General features: G+C 43.4%; 2 protein-coding genes across 20 annotated transcripts in view; one reads left to right on the top strand and one right to left on the bottom strand.

The window, feature by feature from the left end:
• The window catches only part of DCUN1D3 (defective in cullin neddylation 1 domain containing 3), a 34,987-nt gene extending 33,614 nt beyond the window's left edge, over positions 1 to 1,373 (bottom strand). Inside the window, exon 1 of one of the 4 annotated variants that reach the window (XM_059155754.1) lies at positions 1,281 to 1,373. The gene's annotated coding sequence lies outside the window, so the exon portion shown is untranslated. Of the gene's footprint in view, positions 1 to 866; positions 973 to 1,177 lie in introns of those variants that run through there. The other 3 variants (XM_059155753.1, XM_059155752.1, XM_059155756.1) reach the window with 3 other exon arrangements.
• On the top strand, positions 855 to 20,816 carry LYRM1 (LYR motif containing 1). Of its 16 annotated transcripts, none has more exons than XM_059155767.1 (7): positions 855 to 986; positions 1,741 to 1,842; positions 15,093 to 15,241; positions 15,448 to 15,462; positions 16,333 to 16,476; positions 19,361 to 19,453; positions 20,577 to 20,816. In XM_059155767.1, the coding sequence occupies exons 3-7, from the start codon at positions 15,170 to 15,172 to the stop codon at positions 20,691 to 20,693; spliced, it is 441 nt and encodes a 146-aa protein (XP_059011750.1). In that variant the 5' UTR covers positions 855 to 986; positions 1,741 to 1,842; positions 15,093 to 15,169; the 3' UTR covers positions 20,694 to 20,816. The 16 variants fall into 16 exon arrangements, 15 of the variants coding, with proteins under 15 accessions (XP_059011750.1, XP_059011744.1, XP_059011743.1 ...); XM_059155761.1 differs by having other exon boundaries at positions 15,082 to 15,241; XM_059155760.1 differs by lacking the exon at positions 855 to 986 and adding an exon at positions 1,520 to 1,614 and having other exon boundaries at positions 15,082 to 15,241.
• The last annotated feature ends 1,402 nt before the right edge of the window (positions 20,817 to 22,218 follow it).

The following is a 22,218-nucleotide window of genomic DNA, read 5'->3' as shown; positions in this document are numbered from 1 at the left end:
GTCCATCTGTACACAAACAATCAGCTAAATAGACAGAAATCAGCACAAGCCAAATGTGTCACTGAAGACTTGTGTGCCCCACACACAAACAGAGAAAGAGATAAAAGAGCTATTGTCCAATTGCAGAAACAAAAAAGTAATATGGGGTTTTCTGTTCTCTGAAGTGCCTCATGAAGTGTGGGTGGAGAGAAACACAGAAATCCAGAATTAGCCCAACATCAAATCATTTTGGAAAGAGTTGACAACATGTAAATTCCTCACACATAAAGTATTTAGGACACGAGACTTTGATTCCTTGGGCTATGATGCCATTTAGGAATCCCTGCAAGGGCTTCGGAATTCCAGTATTCATAGGAGAAAATGCTCATCTTAATTTCGAGCTACCAAGCATTGAGAGGTACTCCCGATGTGACACAGCCTGTAACTGAAGTATTACAAAGCTTGCAGTAAGATCTGGGAAAGAGGCTGAACACCAAATTCAAAACAGGTAACCAAGGTACCAAGTGCCATAAAGGAAAAACAGAAACAAAACCAAAAAAACACCATGATTACCACCTAGCCATGGAGAACTGACGTGGAAACGAGAGGTGTATAGGGGGGAAGGTAAGGGGTGAAGGAGAATGGAAAAAAAAAATACATTTGTCACCCCGTCCCACTTCCTATACAGGATACAGGCAAAGCTTCCAGCCCCATTACCTCAGGCACAGATGGTTATCGTTTATAGCAAAGGTGCATAGAAAGGCCTTCAGGTTTGAGCCCCTTAATTCCAAGGCTGTTAATGATTAAAGAGAAAGATGGGGGTGGGGAGGAAAACGAGGCAGGAGGGCGCTGGAGATTCACCCACCACCTCCCGCTTGGACTCCTACCTCACAGCGCTCACCCGGGCCAGAGGACCAGAGGCTGCGACCCTCGCCAGGGCAGCTCCAGTCCCTAGATTCCCAGGCCTGGGGTGAGCGGTGCTGGCGGTGAGGAGGCAGGGACAGTAGGTAAGTTTTCTTGAGCCCTGAGGCTGACACGCCACAGGCTCCCCTCACAGCCCCTTCTTCCAAAGGCACCAGTCCAGACAAGGAGCTGATTTCCACTCCTCCCCTTCCACCCCCTTTTCTCGAAGGTACCCAACCCCCGCCCCTTCATCTCTCAATGCTCCCCGCTTTTCCTCAACCCCCCCCAAACTCACAGCTGCTCCAGAGGTTCCTCCAGTCAAACCCTTTCTGGAAACGACGGCGGCCCGGCGGGTCCAAACCACCTACCATCCCCGCTCGCGTTTCCAGGCTCCCTACCCGCGCCGCCGCCACCTCTTCTTCCACCACTGCCGCCGCCTCCTCTTCATCTGCGGCCCACCCGCGGCGGCCGCCCCCAAGCCCCGCCCCCTCCATCGCCTCCTGCATCATCACTTCCGGTAACCCCGCCGGCCGCCAGCTCCGGGAGGGAGAATAGAAGAGGGGCGGGGAGGAACGGGTGGAAGATTGCGTCACGACGTACGCAAAGACGTACGAAGCCGTCGCCAAGTAAGGGCAAAGACCTAGGGACGCTGAGGGAGGGCTAGGAGGAGCTGGACTGGACCATTTTTTTTTTTTTTTTTGGCTGGAGTAGCGGGGAAGGATAACGAAAAGGGTAAAGGGAAACCAGGGAGAGGATGAAGTTGGCTCTATTGTTGCGTATACGGCGGAAGGTGGGTTAGAGTATACAGTTTCAGAGAAACTCGAGACTACCTCTGACCTGAAACTAATGCTCCCACAGAGATCCTCCGGTGGTTTAGTCCGGCCTGGCCTACCGGACCTGCCCGACCGTCGTCGGCCGCAGCTCAGCTAAGCTCCCGGCACCGCCTCCTCCTGGCCCGCGGTAGGCTGCGGCACTTCTGTGGGTGGGGGAAGGCGGGACTGACGCAGAGTGAGTGTAGGGGATGGAGGCGCTGAGTCCTGGCGCGGGAGACTGGGGGAAGGGGTTGGCTCCCCAGGGCAGGGATGGGGTGGGGGCGGGGGTGCGACGTTGCTAGGCGACGTGCTTGTGTGACCCCAGCCTCGCGAGGGCGGCTCGGTGTCATCGCCACTGGCCTCGAGAACCTGCCGAGGGAAAGCGGCCTGAGGGCCAGGAAGCGGAGGCCTGTTGTGGCGACGCTGAGATGCCGGTTGGGTCCATCCGAGACTCTTCTGAGTCCTTTGGATCCCTGAATATAGGTGGGAGGTTAGTAAGGGCAGTTCCGGGAGCGAGAGGCGTCAGGCCGAGGAAAGTTGACCCAAACGAGGCCCGGTAGAGGCTACGGAGTACTTTCTAGGATAGTGTGAACCTGCTTATTTCCTCGGTCCACAAACAAGAACAAGACGGAGGCGTTGCTCCGTGTCTTTTTATTCGAGCCCAGAAGAAAATTAAAATGTAAATCAGGAAGGATATGATTTCAGCCAAGTGAGATATCAGCAGGTGCCACATGTCCCCGAAAACCGAAATACCGCGTGAAGGAGTAGAAGATGGAAGGAGGGTCAGTAACTCGGCTGAGGCTTTTCAGACAAGGCCAGTTTTCATAGAGATTCGAGAAAAGGGAGAAGCTAGGGAATGGACTTTCTAGGTGGAGAAAAGAACCGACGGGAAGGGTTCTGAGGAAGGAGACGGTGGGAAAGCCGGGTGGCTGGAACTGAAAGAACAAGGGGCCAGGGAGTGGTCTGTGATGGAGAAATGGCAGGGCCTGGTCACGCATAGCATTTTAGCCCGAGGTAAGGAGGGCTTGGCTGTTACATTACCTGAGGGTTTTGAGAAGGGCAGTCACCTGATTGACATTTTTTAAAAATCCCTTGCCTGCTAGATAGAGAAGGGTAGCCATTGGCAAACCTATGAGGAGACTGCTACAGTAGGCCAAGGGAGAGATGGGTAGTGGCAGTGGAAGTGCAAATAATTAAATTCATAATGCATTTTGAAAGTAGTGCTTGCGAGACTTGCGGCCGGACTGGATGTGAAGTGTATGGGAAGAGGAGGAACCAAGGATGACTCCTAAGGGGAAACAGTTTGGGAGGGAAAATCCTACATTCTCTTTGAAACATACTAGATTTGCTAAGTCTCTTAACCATCCAGGTGGATTTGTCGAGAAGTTAGATATACAAGACGGGGGGGAAAGCCCTAGAGAAAATAAATAGAGGGGTTTTAGAGGCTACCCAGAGAAGAGAAGCCAGCAGAGACCCCTGACACAGATAAGGCCTCAGAGATAAAAGAAGGCTCCCTTAATATCCCACAATAATGAGACTCACTCTCATAATCAGTGAGCCTTATCCACCCAGTAGCCAGCTTCTGCTCATCCTCTAAGCCCTGGCTCAAATCCCTTTCTTCCCTTCCACTCCAGCTGCCAGTGCTTTTGGACTTATGCGCAGGTGATTTGTGTCCATTACAGTCAGCAAGCCTGACTTTGCTTGTTAATTGTTCATATGTCTGACTCTCCATGGGCTAGTTCTTCTTTGTGTCCTGCTGGCTCCTAGTAACAGAGCTTTGCCCATAATAGGGCCAACTATATGATTATAGCTAGGTGGGGACACTACTCATAAGATACTAGTCATGGACTTCAACAGTTCTGACAAAGGGGCTTTTGTCTCACTGCTGCTGTCACTGCCAACTACAATGCAGATATGGTTAATCTCATAAAATCTAGAAAAGAGATCAGAAGAAGTTTCAGAAGGCCTGGGTTTCAGTCTTGTATCTGCTACTGACCAGCAGTGATATTGGATAAGGTCCTTTTCTTTGAGCTGGAGAGGTTGGCCTAAATTAGAGATTAGAGATACTGCATGCAAACATATTGTTCATCCCACAAAATGATTTAAATGCTTTTTAAAATTTACTTACCAACATTTAAAAATTGGACATCAAAATTCAGATTTTCAGCTTCATTTGAAAACTGAGACAATCTGGCAAAACTAACCTGAGGTTTCTACACTGTAATAGTCGGCTAGAGCCAGTAAGCTTCTCCTCGTCACCCTCTTTATTACCTTCCTCCTCTTCAACTATCTGCCTGACCCGTTGGCATCTGATTGGCAATTCTTGGCATAGGAATGTGCAGGTCCTAAAGAGCCATTAGCTACATGTAGCTATTTGTTTTTTGACATGTAGCTATTTAAATAAAAATTTAAATGCCAGGGCCTTCCTCAGTTGCAGTAACCATATTTCAAGTGCTTAGTAGCCACGTGTGGCCAGTGGCTAGCTACCCTGTTGAACAGTGCAGTTATAGAATATTTCTGTCATTGAAATACATTCTGTTGGCCAGCGCTAGACTGGAGGAGCTTCAGGGTACTCCAGGTGCCAGGTGTTGCACATATGTAAGGATGGGCAGTCATTGCTCCTACTCTCAAGGAATTTTATCTAGTAAGGAGCTCTGTTGCCTCTGCAGATGGAAAAATTGCTTATCTGGTAGTTAGAGGGCACTTAGAAACTCTTCCGAGGGCAGGGACCCCCAACTCAAGCAAGGTGAGGTGGTTCATCAGATGGTTGGATCAAGGGTCAGATGCTAGAAAGCTCCAGCTGTATCTAATGTTCTAACCAAAACTCTTTTGTCGGTTTTCTAATCCATTTCCCTAGGAAATTATCACAAAGGAGGGATTTAAATGTTAATTTAAACCTAAGTGTTTCTTGTTCTGGACTTCCCCAGTTCCTATGAAGGGGTGAGATCCTCTGTAGTTATGAATGAATGACTGGGGTTGATTTTTAGCATTGACCTAGTTTTCATCTATTTCCAGCACACACACACCCCCACACATGTCTAACACCTCCTCCTACTTCTGGTAACTGGTTCTCACTACCTCTGACTGACCCTTCCTTTGAATTTGTCTCTTAAAATATGCAGATAAGGAAATACTTGCATTTCTTTTGAACTGCGGGTCCAAAACTTGGTTTCCATTTAGAATTTCTGTCTCTGAGGGGAAAAAGAGCTTATCTCTCTTGGTTACAAAAGCCTGTTGGAGTTCCCCTTACAAGTATAATCTTGCATGTGCTCCTATGCTGGTATATTTAGAATGAGCATACTTGCCTCCTATGATCTTGTTTGGGATAATTTAGAAGTCTTTCAGATCAGTATTTTTGGTTTTTCCTTGTGTTCTGGAGATTTCCCACTTACAGGACCTAACCTTATTTCCTTAACTTTAAGTAAAATGAAACCACGATCCACCTTCTTTCTGTCTCCTATCTCTGACACACCATATTGTCACTTTCTGTGTAGAAAGATGCTATTTCAGAGAATAGCTGTGGTATGATTAAGTATACCACACAAGCATATCCTGAGATTTGCAAAACAATGTGTGGCTTTACACTTCCCTTTTTGGATTCTAGTAACTAAAAACTGAGCCCAGGACAGGAAACAAGTCCATTGGGTGTGTCTGTGACTGTCTGTCTATTAATGAAGAGGAGAGAGGATACAGGGGAGAGATGTGTAGAGCACAGATTATGTTGAAGGTTATTCGATTTGGGTAAGGATGGATGGTACTGTATAGGGTATGGGTGCACACCAGAAAGTAGGATATATAACAGATGTAGGAGAAAAACACACAAAAGGATAAGCAAGGAGTAAGAGATCAAGATAAAAAAAAAAAATAGGAAGGGAAGTCTGGGCATGCTTTCGATGTTGGCACCTGCATTATATTTCCAGTAAGAAGTACGTGCTGTGGTCTGAAGATAAGCGGTGCCTCTGACAGGGTTATTTACTCATACTGAAGAACAATAGCCCTTTACTGTACAGGGATTATTAATGATCAGAGGGAAACAGCTTTAGGAAAATCCATTACTATCACAAAGCAATAAATTCGCCAACAGGCCTCGTGCTGCTTTGCCCTCCTCTGCAGACAAAGCTTAGCTTGGATAAAAGAGGCCTCATGGTTTCTTCTTTATTTCCTCCTATTGAGGTAACATTTGCCTTTGTTAGCTCCCAATGCTAAGTGATTACATGGATTATCTCATGAATAATCCTTATCACAACTCTTTGAAGGGGGCTCTATCATTAACCCTTTTTCATTTTGTAAGAAACTGAGGCTCAGGAAGACTTGACCAATGTAGTCAGAATTCAAACCCAGGTATGAACATTCCAGAACGCATTTGCTCATTAGTTGCATCGTATCTTCTGTTCCTTGCATATGTGGAAAAACTCTGACTGCCTAAAACCAAGACAGTCATTTTCTATTCTTTCCGGGGCAATAAAAACTGGTTTGGCATTATGAGAGCATTTCAGTTCCCTAGAGGTTTTCCAAATTTCAGAAGCTTTAAATTACAATTTTGTAGGTCTGGGTGATCATTTGGGTGCAATGGATCTATTCCCCAGAAGAATTTTTTTCCAAGAAAAAATGTGTTAGAACCACATTTTTCTATATATTTGGTTCTAAGCTTCATGGAAACACAGTAAATCATTTCAGTCCAGTGCACCAACCATTACTGGCTTTTAAAGAATTTAACTGTGTAGCTTATACTGCCTTAGATGGAACTGAGAAGGCCTCCTCCCCAAATAACAGTCTTTTTTTTTTTAAAAATTTTTTTTTTTTTAAGATTTTATTTATTTATTTGAGAGAGAGAGACAGTGAGAGAGAGCATGAGTGAGGAGGTCAGAGGGAGAAGCAGACTCCCCATGGAGCTGGGAGCCCGATGCAGGACTCGATCCCGAGACTCTGAGATCATGACCTGAGCCTAAGGCAGTCGTCCAACCAACTGAGCCACCCAGGCGTCCCCCCAAATAACAGTCTTAAGTTCCTTATCCTGACCCCCATAGCACCACTTTTTTTTTTTTTTAAGATTTTATTTGACAGACAGAGATCACAAGTAGGCAGAGAGGCAGGCAGAGAGAGGTGGGGAAGCAGGCTCCCTGCTGAGCAGAGAGCCTGATGCAGAGCTCAATCCCAGGGATCATGACCCGAGCTGAAGGCAGAGGCTTTAACCCACTGAGCCACCCAGGCACCCCAACAGCACCACTCTTGAAAACATCTTTGTGTGGGTTACTTAGTATTTTTAAATAGTGGTCCAAATTACTACTATGTATGATAATGAGTGTTACTGGTGACTATTCTGTGTGTGTAAATTTATTCTTCTAATAAGTATATTTCAAGCCCCAACTTTGTACCAGGCCTATGAGTGTGATGAATGAGGCACAGTCCTAACCTTTTATTTATCCTTCCCCAAAACACACACAGTGGAGGAAGAAAGGCAAGCAAACAGAAATTTAGGATAGAATAGGATGAGCAGTATGACACAAGTGTGCTGGAGGTGCCTGCCATTTGAGTATGAAGGATGCACCCTGCAAAAACTAGGAGAAGTTCAAGGATAAGAATCAGCAGCTAGGCAAAGAAAGAATATTTCAGTTCTGTGAATTTGGACCTTCATGTAACAAAGACAAGGGGTGTCAGATCTAAGGAGATGGGACAGCAGGGAGAGGGACAGGCCAGCGTGGGTGCCCAGTGAACACCTAAGACAGTGATTTCATTCAGGTGTTTCACTATCTCTACCACCCCCACCCTCCCAGCCAATCATAAAGTAGATGAGAGAAATTTAACTATATCACATTCATTATGAGAAAAAAAAAATATTCCACCTTGGAGCAGATACTGAAAGAATGGAAGGAGTCTTTCCTTCAACCTGGGGCTTGAAAGGCAGTTAACTCCCACTGCCTTTTCTGTCCCTTGTTTATACTGTAACACTTTTTCTTAAGTAGAAGGCAAAGCCTCATGAGAGTCCAACACTGGGAATTTTGACATTCCTGAGACCAGAGTCATACTTCTATAAATTTCATCTGGGGAAGGAATTTTCAAAGTCTCAGCTCTTCAACTCCTCAGTGTTCATGCTGTGATGGTCTTTTCAAAGATGGGGAAAAGGGTGAAGTGGGTAAATCTCCTAATACTAGCATATCTTCGCACAGGCCTCTTATAACACTAAATCTGGACATGCCACGTGCCTACATGTGCTGTGGAGAGTGGGTTCTTGGAGCCTACCCAGCCCTTTCACTGTTTCCACTTACCATAGAGTAGAAGGGTGAGTGGGTGGTGTGTTTTGTTTTGTTTTGTCTTGTTTTGTTTTAGATTGATTATTTCCCCATTACTCCAAAATAAAAATGGGAAAGCTCTTGGTCAAGGAAGTAATCGTGTTGCTTTATTGGCTCTTAATCCCAATTCTCCTGTCCATTAGATGGCATTAGGCAAGACTTTTTTTCACCATATGCAAGATACAATTTGAAATCCAGCACATTTTAAAAGATGTAAATTAGACCATAGTACTCCAGCTTGCATAAAATCTGCCAATGTCTTCCTTTTGTTTTTACACTCCAAACCAAACTCTTTTCCAGGACCTACCCTCCCCACCTGTGCTGGATTCTGCTCACCTGTGGCCTCACCTCCCAGACAGGTTCTGGCTGCACTGATGTTTACCATCTCATAGCCTTTGTTGGTTCCCCCAAATCTTGCAGAAGCACCTTTCCCTCAACCCTTCCCTTTAATAGGCTCCTTCATGTTATTCAGGACTCAAATGCCACTAACTACCCAAAATAAAATAACCCTGCCCCTGTTCATTTGTTCATCATATTACTGTTTCATTCCTGGAGGGCACATATCACCACCGGAAATTGTCTTTTTCTTCTATCTCGTCTTCTCTGCCACTAGAACGTAAGCTTCAGGAGGGAAGGGACCATAGCTGCTTGATTGTAAGATTGTTTATCCCTAGAATCTCCTGTGCCTAGTCCCAGTGGGTACTGATGGATGGATGCTTGGGAGGGACCAGTGAGGCCTGCAGAGTGGGAGCACTGTGATGAGCCCTGGTGCCTCTTCTATGATGTTAGCTCCCTGTGGAGTGTCAGGGAACCAAAGAGCAGTGCAGTCCCGCCAAGTGCACAGCTTCCTTCAAAGTTGCTGATGTGCAACATAATTATCAAGGAAAGGCAGCTGCCTGGGAGGAAGAAGGGCTGAGCCCGCCAGGCGCCCCCTGGCCCCACTCTTAACGCTGATGTGACCCTGGACTAGTTACTTACCTCTCTGCATCAGGTTCCTCCTTTATAAAGGAGATAATGGTAGTCATCTACCTTAAAGAACTGTGATGATTTCAGGAGTTAACATACGTAAAGCACCTAGTATAAGCCTCTTGGCACATTTCAGTCCCATTTCCTCCCAGGGAGTAAGTACAAAGCAAAATGTAGTATTATTATCACTATTCTAATGAGCAAAACAGGCCAGGAATTCAGAGACTGGAGAAGAAGACACAGTGAAATTGCAAAATAGTAATGGTTGGCTTATGATAATAGCAGAGAAAAAGGCTCCCCCAGAAAAGCCAGTAGGTGTCTACTAAGGACAGTAGGGTGGCTAGCAGAAAATAGGCGTTTTACTGGGATGGCTCAGCCAGAATAAACACCAAGGCAGGGCAGCAGGGTGCCTTAGAGCAATAGCTTTGAAACTTCTGTTTTTCAGCCTCTGTATCTCAATTTGTAGTATTAATTACTCATATTTTAAACCAGCTTTAAAAACTTTTGTAATACATTTATTTAAAGGAAGCTCTATATTGCTATATTAAGATCACTTTAAATTATGGGTTTGATGGATTATAGAATACATTAAAAGAATTCCTATAGACAGATATTTGTACATCCAAAAAAACAAAAAACAAAAAAACACCTTCCTAACCAATCTTTGGGACACCTGCTGTAGGGGTAACATCTCATAACTGTGACCAGAAGCCAAAAACATGCTAGCAGCAACATTTGTCGGTCTTCGCTTAGTGGCACAGGCTACAGTTGGCAGATGCTTGTTAGTGAATTTTGTCTTGGTACTGTGTTTATATGGGGGGTGATTTTAAGAAAAGACCAGTTTTGGGCGCCTGGGTGGCTCAGTGGGTTGAGCCGCTGCCTTCAGCTCGGGTCATGATCTCAGGGTCCTGGGATCGAGTCCCGCATCGGGCTCTCTGCTCAGCGGGGAGCCTGCTTCCTCCTCTCTCTGCCTGCCTCTCTGCTTACTTGTAATTTCTCTCTGTCAAATAAATAAATAAAATCTTTAAAAAAAAAAAAAAAAAAAAGAAAAGACCAGTTTTCAGTCCCATTTCCTCCCAGGGACACTGCATATCTCTTACCTTTCCTCATTCTGGGGTTTTGCTGTGAAGAAAGTAAAATGAAACAGTTTGATGAAATTTAATAAAAGTTACAAGACTTTAAGAATTCTTTAATAGTTGGCTTCGTGGGCACCTAGGTGGCTCAGTTGGTTAAGTGTCTGACTTGGGCTTAGGTCATGATCTTAGGGTCGTGGGATCGAGCCCAGTGTCAGTCTCCCCATTCATAAGAGATCCTGCTTGTTTCTCTCCCCCTGCCCCTTCTCCTGCTTGTTCTCTCTCTTTTTAACTCAAATGAATAAATGAAATCTTAAAAAAAAAAAAAAAAAAAGGAATCGACAAATGGCCACTTGAGACTGTGGGTCAGTTGTAGTCCTCTAGGGGTGCCTGGGTGGCTCAGTCAGTGAGGCATGTGACTCTCGATGTAGGGGTTGTGAATTTGAACCCCACGTTGGGTATAGAGATTACTTAAAAATAAAATATTTAAAAAAAAAAAAAAGGTGGTCCTCTAGACAGATTGATATTCTTCATGCTGCCTGTGGGAAAATCCCAGCAGACCTCATTGCATCAGATCAACCCTTGAGATAAGTGAAGAAAAGGGGCTGCCTCAGCTTTGCACCAGTAGTGAGAGATCATTGATAGTTTAAAAAAAATAAATGTTGATTTCAAGCCATTAAATCTATTGGAAGGAAAACTCAGGGAAAAGGCACTTTCTCTGAACAGTTTGTTTCCTAGGAACAAAGACAAAAATATAAACCAAAGGAAAAAGAGCTTAAAGAAAATTTTTTTATATGGTCAGTTTTGTTTCTAGAATCCCAAGCTTTCTGTATCATGAGATATTTTCATTTATTCAGCAAACGTTTGTTGAATACCAGTTATACGCCTAGCTAGGTACTCAGAATTGAGCAGTAAATAGGATGGACATGGTTACTGTCCCCATAAACATGAGGATCAAAACGGGGAAGACAGACACTAACAATCCATTATTACTTAAATGATTAGTGCTACAAAGAAGAAATTCAAGGATCCACAGGAAGGTTCAACAGAGACCTGATCCAATGCATGTGGTGAGGGGGGAGGGGAGGGTTTTCTGAGACATCCATGTTTGGGGAACTGAAGGATGAGTAGGGATTGGTCAGGTAAAAGGGAGGAGGAGGTCAGGAGAGAGCCTTCTAGAAAGGGGTAACAACATGGTTATGCACCTGTGAAGTAAGAAGAAGATTCCCTCAAAGAACTGAAAGAAATCCAATAAGAAAATAACAAAAGAGGCATTTTTCTTGTCTGTTCTCTGAAGACTTGAAGTGTTATTAAGCTGCTAATAGTACACAATGGGGAAGACAGCTTTAGACCTTGTCTCTGGACATCTTTGGGACTTGGGTTTTCTGGGTCACCTGATGTTGGAGAAGGACACTTCCCTTATCTCGCTTTCAGGATTAGTTTTCAGAACACTTAAAACATTAATTAAAGTGTTTTGAAAATAGTCCTATTAAGTACCAATTGTTAGTACTACTCGTTACCTTGAGTACTCTAATTGCAGGGCTTGTATATCTGATTATGGTGTATGATCAGTTACAGTTTGAAGCTGTGGTTCTTTGGAGTCGTGGAAGGAAACCAATGAAAGTCAGGCTTTGGAGACAGTTGCTGCTATTTTAATATGCCCGACCTCCTTCTCTTTCCTCAAGTGTCATGCAGTCAGGGAAGTTTCATCTGTTAATGACAGGGAAGTGAAGCAATCATTAATAGAAGTTACAGAATCCCTGCTCCTCACAGGAACTGACTCACGTATTTTCATATGAAACCATGGAGTTTCAAGGAGAACCAGAAACTCAGAAACCTGTTTCCTTACCAGGAAAAGTCATCATCTCATCATCTCCTGGATTTTTATTACGATTAGCCACAAAGCATGATGTTCTCTCTTGGTTTTTACAAATTTCTTCTAAGCATTTTTTTGGGAGACATCATGGACGTCAGAATTTGGTATTGATTGTAATTTTCACTTGTAACTTTTGAATTGGGTGAAGCAGTGCTTTCAAGATTTTCAGCAAATGATTAAGCCGTGATTCATTCTGCATTGCTCAAGAAAGATCACCAGGGTCAGGAAGGGCAATCATATAGTAATTCTTATAAGGTAAATTCCTTGCAGGTACTTAGAATTTCTGTCTAGATAAATATACCTCTTTCCAGCTTCTATCTGCATTATTCAGCTGCCTAAGTTCTCATAAGCTCAGGACCATCCTAAAGCATACAATCTCCATGTTACCCTTCCCCCTTGGATTGGAAATGGGTCCTGTTCCAAAGGGCCTACTTCCTGATTCTGATGAGCCTGTTTGAGGAAAGCCCAGTACTCATAATGAGGTGTCCCCGTGCCTGGCCCTTTTACTCACTTACCAAATCTGTCCTTGTCTTCCCAGCCTACCCATTTGTTAAAGGCAGTATAGTATTCATTCTCTAAAATCTGACTAATCAGGATCTTCTAGTACTGGGAATTTTTTTTTTTTCTGTCTTCTTCTAGATGTAGAAGTAAATTATAAAACATAGGCTGAAGTTTTTGCATGAGTAAAAAGGAAGAGAAAAGACAAGTATACTGGGATATCTTCATAACAGTGGACTGAATCACAGTGTTGAGAATATATGAACTAGAGCTACATGTAACAACCTAGATGAACACGGGCAAAAAAAAAAAGCAAGTTGCAGAAGAACATAATACCTTAGAGAGAGAGTTGACCGTTGAACAACATAGGTTTGAACTACACAGGTCTACCTGTGTATAAACAGGTTTATCTGTTTATAAACAGATTTCTTTTGATAAATACAGAACAGCACTGTAAGTATATTTTCTCTTTCTCATAATTTTCTTTTTTTTTTTTAAAGATTTTATTTATTTATTTGACAGAAAGATCACAAGTAGTCGGAGAGGCAGGCAGAGAGAGAGAGAGGGAAGCAGGCTCCCCGCTGAGCAGAGAGCCCAATGCGGGACTCGATCCCAGGACCCTGAGATCATGACTCGAGCCGAAGGCAGCGGCTTAATCCACTGAGCCACCCAGGCGCCCCCTTTTTTTTTTTTTTAAGATTTTATTATTTATTTAACAGAGAGAGACACAGTGAGAGGGAACACAAGCAGAGAGACAGGAGAAGTAGGCTTCCCACCTAGCGGAGAAACCGATGCAGAGGTCATGATACAGAAACCTGAGCCGAAGGCAGACACTATACATTTATACTCTCTGCCTACTTGTGATCTCTGTCAAATAAATCAATAAAATCTTTTTTTTTAAAGATTTTATTCATTTATTCGACAGAGAGAAATCACAAGTAGATGGAGAGGCAGGCAGAGAGAGAGGGAGAGGGCAGGCTCCCTGCTGAGCAGAGAGCCCGATGCAGGACTCGATCCCAGGACCCTAAGTTCATGACCTGAGCCGAAGGCAGCGGCTTAACCCACTGAGCCACCCAGGCGCCCAATAAATAAAATCTTAAAAAAAAAAAAAGAATATAGCATATAATACATATACATACATATGTGTTAATTGACTGCTTAGGTATTCCTAAGGCTTCATGTCAACAGTAGGCTATCAGTAAAGCTTTTGGGAAGTCACAAGTCAATCACAGGTTTTTGACTGCGTGGAGGTCAGTGCTCCTAAGTCCCATCTTGTTCAAGGGTCAATGGTATAAGAGTTATAAACTTGCAAAGCAATACTGTATAACGTTAAATGTAAAGCTATGTGTGAGAAGATAAATAACAAGTTCAGGATAGTGGTTCATTCTAGGAGAGGGAAAGGGAAATTTGACTAGAAGGGGTATATACAAGTATATATGTAAAGTATTCTTTACGATCCACTGTGAATATATGGCTGTTAGTTGTTCTCTATATCTTTTTGCATACCTGAAATATTTCATAATAAAAATAAAGCTGACAAATTTACTTTTTTTTTTCAGGAATTATCCTTTAAAAATGCAGTTAGCGTTGGGGGATATACTTAGTTCGGAACTCACTTAGCCAAGTCTTCTGAAGTTAAAACTAATGTTTCAGAATAAAAGCCCAAACAGGCCACAAGCTCTTCAGTCACCAGAAAGATTTTCAGTTGTACTTACTGCATGGTTCTTATGTGAATGAGGAAGCAGACCAGCAATTTTGAGAGAGATTTTCGATAAGATTAACGATGAACTAAAAGAGAGATTACAACTTGGCAGCCTTTGGGTAGGATAGAGCCTGTAGATCCATTTTGTCTGGCCTTCATGGTACAAAAACTTTCAAAAAGAATGAAATAATGTCTTTTTTTTTTTTTGAGATTTCATATTCTAAAAATCTGAATTGCTACTTATCGTTAAAGTATCAGGAAATCTGGTATCCCTAGGCCCTCATTTCTTTTTTTTTTTTTTTTTAATTTTATTTATTATTTTAGGGGGCGGGGGGAGAGGGAGAGAGAGAATCCCAAGCAAACTCCACACTGAGTACAGAGCCTGACGCAGGGCTCGAACCCACAACCCTTAGACCCAAGTGGAATCAAGATTGAGATGCCCAACCAACTGAGCCAATTAACATCCTCTCCATTTGGCCACTGTCCCCACCCAACCAGATTGCCTCATTAGGCCCTAGAGGTGCTTGAGTTTTCAACCCCTGCATGCAAGTCAAGTTACTTAACTAGAAAATTTAATTTTTTGAAATGTGCCTTTTCCAGGTCCTCTAGTGAGTGCTGTAGTTTTAAAAAAATACACACAAAAAGCATCATACATAATATAGTCTGGTAAAGAATTTTCTGCTTTAAGGTATAGCACATTTGAATTTTGGTTTACCGTGTTTGTACAAAGGGCAGTCATGGCATTTGTATATGCTGTGTATTTCATGTATGTACAAGAGGTGATGTACCAGGACAGCTGAGAGATCGCTGTTATTCCTACAGCACCATTCTGGCAGTGCTACCAAACAGATCTGTTGAGAAAGAGCAATTATTTCTAGACTAATTAGAGGGCTTAATTAAAAAAAGGTACATCTGCCTAGCTGCCTACTGTCAAATTGAATTTTCATGCAAATTTACCCTCTTCTATTTTGGTGGGTCTGAGGATGACAACAGCAACACGACAAGAAGTTCTTGGCCTCTACCGCAGAATTTTCAGGCTTGCGAGGAAATGGCAGGCGGCATCAGGGCAGATGGAAGACACCATTAAAGAAAAACAGTACATATTAAATGAAGCCAGAACACTGTTCCAGAAAAACAAAAATGTAAGTAGGCCCCAGCTGGAGATCGTAAGGAGGAGGGCAGTTTCTTGGGATGTTTTTTCTTTTTCCTCTGAAAACTGAGGGACTGAGCTGTACTGGTCACAGTGGCAGTGTATGGGGCTGGAAGGGCGCAGAGGCACAGCCCAGCTGGCTTGCTCAACTACGGGGAAGCAGAGCCCAGCCTGGATTTCTCTCCCCATTTGTTTCAGGTCTCAGTCCAGCCGGTAAGTGGCTCAGCGTCCTCGGAAGACCCCATGAGCCAGGTGACACAAGCCAGGCCAGTGAGGGTGTTCGGGGGAGGAGCGGTTCCTTGCCCACTGTGCCTCTTACCACCCCGTCCCACAGGAGGTGTGCAGTTAAACTTTTTTTTTTCCAGTTCATAAACTATTCAAGGCCTCTAAATATAAACCCATTCAGAGGGAAGAGAATAGGATTAAGACACAGGGTTCCCTTCATAACTTCACTTTGAACTCGAGCCTCTTTGGCTAGCAGACTGAGTTTGCCCTTTGGGACCACAGAACTGGGTAAGATAGTGCCTCCATTAGCTACTTTAATGGAACTGCCCACCCAGACACCAGGGAGCCAAAGACCATCTGTAAGAGGCTTGATTTGACCCATCCCAACAAACTATAAAGCATTAGCTGTTGGCGCCTTACGAAGACTGCCTGGCACTGAGCATGGAAAGAGACTTTTCAGCTTCTGACTTTTCCTGCCTCCTTCTTACTGATCTCCCAGTCAATGCTATCCCTGTTCCCCTCATGAAATCTCCTGACAATCTATTCTCTTTTCCCTCTCTGACCCCCATTTCTCTATCCTTTTTGGCCCTGTCTTCTCCACACACCCTCCGGCCGGCTGTAAGGATCTCCTGAAGGTCAGCCCTCTGCGCTGAGGCCCAGGGATCATGCAGCCACTTTCTGGTTCCAGCTCTCATATCCGAATACCCAACCTCAGCCTCTCACCAGCCACCTGAAGGAGCTCACGACAGGCACGGTGACCCAAAACAGAACTCCTCCTCCCGCAAGGACACCTCCCCCTTCCAGTTCGCCTATTTCTGCTCTAGCTCCGGTGGCCACTCTGCAACTGTTTGCTCTCAGCCTTTCAGTCAGCAAGTGTTGGAGTGCCCATGCTGTGCCAAACACTGGACTAGACATGGAGGATATAAAATGAGCGAAACCAAGACAGGATCCCTCAAGGATGTTTCAGAGTTAGATGGCAAGCAGTGTAAAATTGCAATTGGGGTAAGCGCTACAAAAGAAACCCTCCTACCCTGCAGTACCTTCTCCTTCTCGGAAGCCCTGAGGCCCCCCTGCTTCATAAAACCAACCTGCTTATAAAGCTGCTTACCTCTCCCGTTCTGACCTCCAGCTTCTCCCGACTTTTTGTGCCAAACACCAGAGTGTATTGAAAATGTCTGTTCTGTGTTTTTTTATGAGCTTATGGGTACATTTAATGAATTTATTAGTATATTTATAAGTCAATATAAGTACATAAGTGGTAGCCATGAGCTCAGAAACTTTTTATTGAAAGGAGTAGGTAATCAAAAAGCTGGAAGACCACTAGTCTGTGCCTACACCTGAGGGGCTGGTCGTCCTCTTTTCTTGTTTTATTTCTGTTGCTGTGGTCTCCTCAACCAGATTGTCAGTTCCTCGAACACACAGTGTCTTATACTTTCTCCTGTATCCCGTGGGACCTGCCTTGTGGTTGTCCCTAAATTCATGAGCATTTACAAATACTTTGGCTTGACTTACCTTCTCCAGGAAGTCTTCCTCAACTTCTCTACACTCAGCCCCCAGCAGAAATCTGTTCTGAATTCCTACGTAGCCGTTTACAGTAGTCACCCTGTTGATTACATGCCTCTGTGCCTTTTCTGGAGCTTCATGCCTCAGAGTTGTTCTGCCCAGGTAGTAACCTTGATAGTTGAAGGCAGGGACCATGGCCTCCGTGTCTAGCTCAGTGCTGGAGATACCATAGCAGGATGGGCCTAGTAAACCTTTTCAGGCTGACTCATGTGAGGACTGCTCCAGACCCTTGGGTTTTCAGTTACGGCAGTAATCAGTCCTTCCTTTGCCTCTGCTTGAACTGGCCTGGTGTGGTGTGAGCCAGACGGAAGTGTATGTGCCAGTGATGCTACATGAGTGAGATTATTTTGTCGTGCCTGGGAAGGAGATATATGGGTTTTTAATTTTAAGATGTGTACTTGTTTTACTGTGTATTAGAAAGAAAATAGAATATCAGGTAATTTTACAGATACTATGCTTAGGAGGCAGTACCTTTATTTATTTATTTATTTATTTTTGAGACAGCGCATTTAAAGAAGTTTAATATTAGTATAAATGGTGTGTGGATATAGCAGAATCATGAAGGCAGACTGAATGACTGAATCTGGAGAACCCTAACCCCAACTTGTTCAGAAGGACAGCTGGAGTCTCAGGATCTCTCAGCCCCTATAACCATACATATCTTTATCAGGAGCTTCTTTCTCCCCAGGCCCTTATGCAGACATAAGTAGTTTCTTGGAACTTCAGTTGCTGTAAGAGTTTAATAATAATCCAAAGGTATCTCGTGAATTGCTCTGAATCCTAATGGGCAAATAGGAACATAGAAATCTGTTCCCAATTTGGACATTAGAGCAACAGATTCTGAGAAGCACAGAGGTCAGAGAGCTGAGCCTCTGCCCAAGGGACCCAGCTGGAGTTCTGTGCATTGCAGTTCCTAGAACTCGTCTCTGCTCCAGAAGGTACCATACGACAGGCACACCTCGGAATTTCCAAGCCTTGCTGGCGCATTCGTCACTGGGGGTCATCTGGGACTGGTGCAATCCCAGCTCAGCTCTGAGGCTCACTTGCAAACTCTTGGCAGAGCCACGTGTCAGGCCATTTTCCATCCTTGGAATGAAAGAGCTTCTGCCCTTCTACCTGGCATTCTCTTTTTCAGAATGAACTTATAATTCCTTTACTTGAAACTGGACTGCCACGATTTGACTATTTGGGAATTTAAAAAGCCATTTTTTCCCCTTACCAGTGAGCAAGGCAGTTTACAGTTCAAAAGAAGATGTGGATCTTTCTCCGATATCTTACTTATGGGGTTTCTAGACAGCACTTGCTGCCACAATTGGATTAATGTTTCATCAACATGGGGAGGATGTGAAGAATCCTCATTCAGTGTTGGTGGGAATATAAACTGGTACAATCTCTTAGAGGGTCTACTTTGAATATAGAGGGAATATCTTTAAGAATTTAAAATGCATGAACAAATACCCTTTGACCCAGAATTCTTGAGGAATTTATCTTTTAGATATATTTGCATGTAAGCCAAAAACAATTTTAGAGGGATCCATAACAGAATTGTTTATAATGGCAAAAGACTGGAAATAACCTAAATGCCCATCAGGAAAAGATTGATTAAATGATAACAACAGCCTTATGTTGGAATTTTTGTACAGCTATTAAAGAATGGACAGCTGTGTACATCAGAAGGAGCTTCATGTTGTTAGGGGAAAAAGCAAGGTTCAAAACAAAGCTGCTATTTGTGTAAGGGGAAAAAACTAAATAAGTACATATATGCTTTTATCTACATAGAATATCCCTGGAAGGACAAACAAAAAACTGCCAATAATTGTTGTCCTTGAGAAGGGGAACTATGGGGGCACCTGGGTGGCTCAGTGGGTTAAGCCGCTGCCTTCGGCTCAGGTCATGATCTCAGGGTCCTGGATCGAGCCCCGCATTGGGCTCTCTGCTCAGCAGGGAGCCTGCTTCCCTCTCTCTCTCTCTCTCCGCCTGCCTCTCTGCCTACTTGTGATCTCTGTCTGTCAAATAAAAAAATCTTTAAAAAAAAAAAAAAAAGAAGGGGAACTATGACAAAGGTAAAAGGGAGACTTTGTTTTTATATTATTATCCTTCTGTATTATTTGAATAATATTTTACTGTGTGCTGGTATTACCTCTTGCAATAACTTTTTAAATGTTTACTCCGCAGTAAATATTATATTAAATTGCTTTTGATTTTTCAGATTCTCAACATTTCATTTACTGGGTGGTGAACTAAGCAAGTTGAAGATGTACCCCTGTACATGAGGAACCTGAGAAAGATGCTAAGAGCCTCACCCATTTTTCTCTTTTAATAGCTCACAGACACAGACCAGATTAAACAGTGCATAGACGAATGCACAGCCAGGATTGAAATTGGACTGCATTACCAGATTCCTTATCCAAGGCCAGTAAGTGTAACTTCAGCTAAGTTGTGGTGGGTACTTATCCTCACCAACCCAGTTATTTCCAAGAATGTGTACCAAGAGGGCTCGTGTTTACTGAGAAGTCCAGAGCTTCTGTGGGAGGCATCTTGGAAGTAAGCTATCCTTGCGTGCCGCCAACCCATCACAACAAACTAAAATGTCAGTGAATGCCGGATTTCTCCTACTCGTACAACTTTCCCACATTAGAAGGGAAAGCCAGCATATATTTATATAGCTTTCTCTTTTCGACTTTCATCTTTTTTATGGAAATATTTTTCTTTTTCTTTTAATGAAAGACAGGTTTGTTGTTAGCATTTTTAAAGGGGAGTACATGAGGGGGGAAGTGAAAATGGTCCAAAATTCTCACCCTGTAGAAGTTACCACTATAACTGTTAGGTTGGGGCATATGAAATTACCAGTGTTCTACTCTTGACCTACAAAAACAATAATTTTATACTGTACTAGCTCAACCTAATAGTTGGGGGCAATATATCCTTTGTCTTTTTTCTATATTCATGTACTACATTTTCTTAACGTACATGGAATCCTGGGCATACTGTTTGCTGCTTGTTTGTTTTACTTCATCTGTTCTGGGCATCTCTGCCTCCCATCTTTTTAAGTGGTTGTCGCTGTATCCTGTTACAAGAATGTGCCATAATTTACCCAGCAGCCATTTAGTAGGCATTTAGATGGGTCCCAGTTTCCCACTATGCACAGGGCAGCTTTGTACACAAACTGTTTTTCTCGCCTTCCTTGAATTCTCATCTCACCATGTGATGTGGTCATTTTCCCTCCATGCAGGCGATATGACAAAGAAGAGCACAAGCTGTGGAATCAGATCTGGGTTCAAATCCCGATTCTACCACTTCATGTATATATAAGCTTCAGCAAGTTATTTAACTTCTGAGCTTCCATTTCTCATCTATAGATAGTAATTCCTTATGAGATTATTGTAAGGATTAATGTATAAGGATCTTAAGGATTCATGAGTCAGTGTAGATTTAGAGCTTAGCAAAGAGCACAGTACCTAGTAAATCCTCAGTGGACATAAGCTGCTGTAATGATTATAATTCTTAATATTATCATTATTCTTATTCTCCTTATTCAGATTCATCTGCCTCCAATGGGCCTTACCCCACTACGAGGCCGGGGACTTCGAAGCCAGGAAAAACTGAGGAAACTTTCCAAACCAGTATATCTCAAGTCTCATGATGAGATTTCTTAACCCCGAAGAAAATTTATTTCTCAGAAAGATGAGCCAACTAGGTCTTGAATGTAAACCAGATGACAAAACCCTTCTGTTTGATTAGGGGCAAAAATTAAAGTATCTTCTTAAAAACCTCCAAAATATTGGTATTCACTCTGTGATCTGTACTCACACATCCTTACAGTTAGTTCATCAGGGTCTCATTGCCTAGGTGAATGACACTAACCCTAGAGGTTACACCCTCACTGAAGCTCATTTGGAAACAAGACTAAGGCCTAGAGAAGGAAGAGAAGGATGACAAAGCTTTTTCGTGGAAATGCCATTCACCAGCCATGGCTGCTGATATGAAGAAACTGGCCAGTTGCTGGACGTTCTTATAGCTACTATAAAACTGTACACCACCTTCAGAATATTTTTAGGCTTTTCCCCCAAAGTTTTCGCTTAAAAAACAACGGCTTGCCTGAATGTGAGTTTCTTTGTATATGTTTTGTTATCTTTTGACCTTCCCAATGTCCAGATAAATTCCCCTTAAAAAGTGCATCATTGTGGGGGCACCTGGGTGGCTCAGTAGGTTAAAGCCTCTGCCTTCAGCTCAGGTCATGATCCCAGGGTCCTGGGATCTAGCCCTGCATCATCAGGCTCCCGCAGGGAGCCTGCTTCCTCCTCTCTCTACCTACCCTTCTGCCTACTTGTGATCTTTGTTTGTCAAATAAATAAATAAAATGTTTAAAAAAAAAAAAAGTGCATCATTGGGAACACCTGGATGGCTGAGTCAGATAAGCTTCTGCCTCCTGATTTCGGCTCAAATCCTGATCTCAAATTCTTGGGATCAAGCCCTGTGTTGGGCTCCATGCTCAGCAGGGAATCTGCTTGAGGATTCTCTCTCCCTTCTCCCAGACCCCCTGTTCGTGCTTTCTCTAAAATAAATCTTTTTTTAGAAAGGTGCATCAGGGCGCCTGGGTGGCTCAGTTGGTTGAGCGACTGCCTTGGGCTCAAGTCACAATCCCGGACTTTCAGGATCGAGTCCCGCATCGGGCTCCCAGCTCCTTGGGGAGTCTGCTTCTCCCTCTGACCTTCTCCCCTCTCATGCTCTCACTCATTCTCTCAAATAAATAAAATCCTTAAAAAAAAACCAGGTGCATCATTGGATTATTTTTTTCATGGGAAGTTTACATGAGACCCATCCCTACCCCCAACATACACATACCCAGAAGTATTTGTGTTAGGTAAATGCGTATGTTTACTGTACCTTATAGCCTATGATCACTTAGCGATGCACTTAGGATCTGAAAGGCTCACTTGAAACCCATACTGCATTCATTATAAGAATTTTATCTTAACATAATTAGAAAGTACAAGGGCCAAGCTGGCTTTCAAATTATGTCTAAACAGAAACGGCACAAAGAGAAATCAAAATACAAAAGATTTTATACCCCTGCATGTGTGGAGTCCCATGGCAAGTCACGTGTACCTCATCATCATTCCTTCTGACCTCCAAAGAGGATGAGCATCACCGATAAACACAAATCTGTATCAGTTTTGG

The sequence above is a fragment of the Mustela lutreola genome, chromosome 17 (genome assembly GCF_030435805.1).
Source record: "Mustela lutreola isolate mMusLut2 chromosome 17, mMusLut2.pri, whole genome shotgun sequence".
Lineage (NCBI taxonomy): Eukaryota > Metazoa > Chordata > Mammalia > Carnivora > Mustelidae > Mustela > Mustela lutreola.
The sequence above is the reverse complement of the archived record's forward strand: the minus strand, read 5'-3'. Positions and strand labels throughout refer to the sequence as shown.

Excerpts from the sequence above, each read along its gene's own strand:
- LYRM1 (XM_059155757.1), top strand. The coding sequence starts at position 2,123 with ATGCCGGTTGGGTCCATCCGAGACTCTTCTGAGTCCTTTGGATCCCTG. Across the intron at positions 16,477-19,360 it reads AGTGTAAAATTGCAATTGGG|CTCACAGACACAGACCAGAT; the intron begins GTAAGCGCTACA and ends CTCTTTTAATAG. Across the intron at positions 19,454-20,576 it reads AGATTCCTTATCCAAGGCCA|ATTCATCTGCCTCCAATGGG; the intron begins GTAAGTGTAACT and ends CTCCTTATTCAG.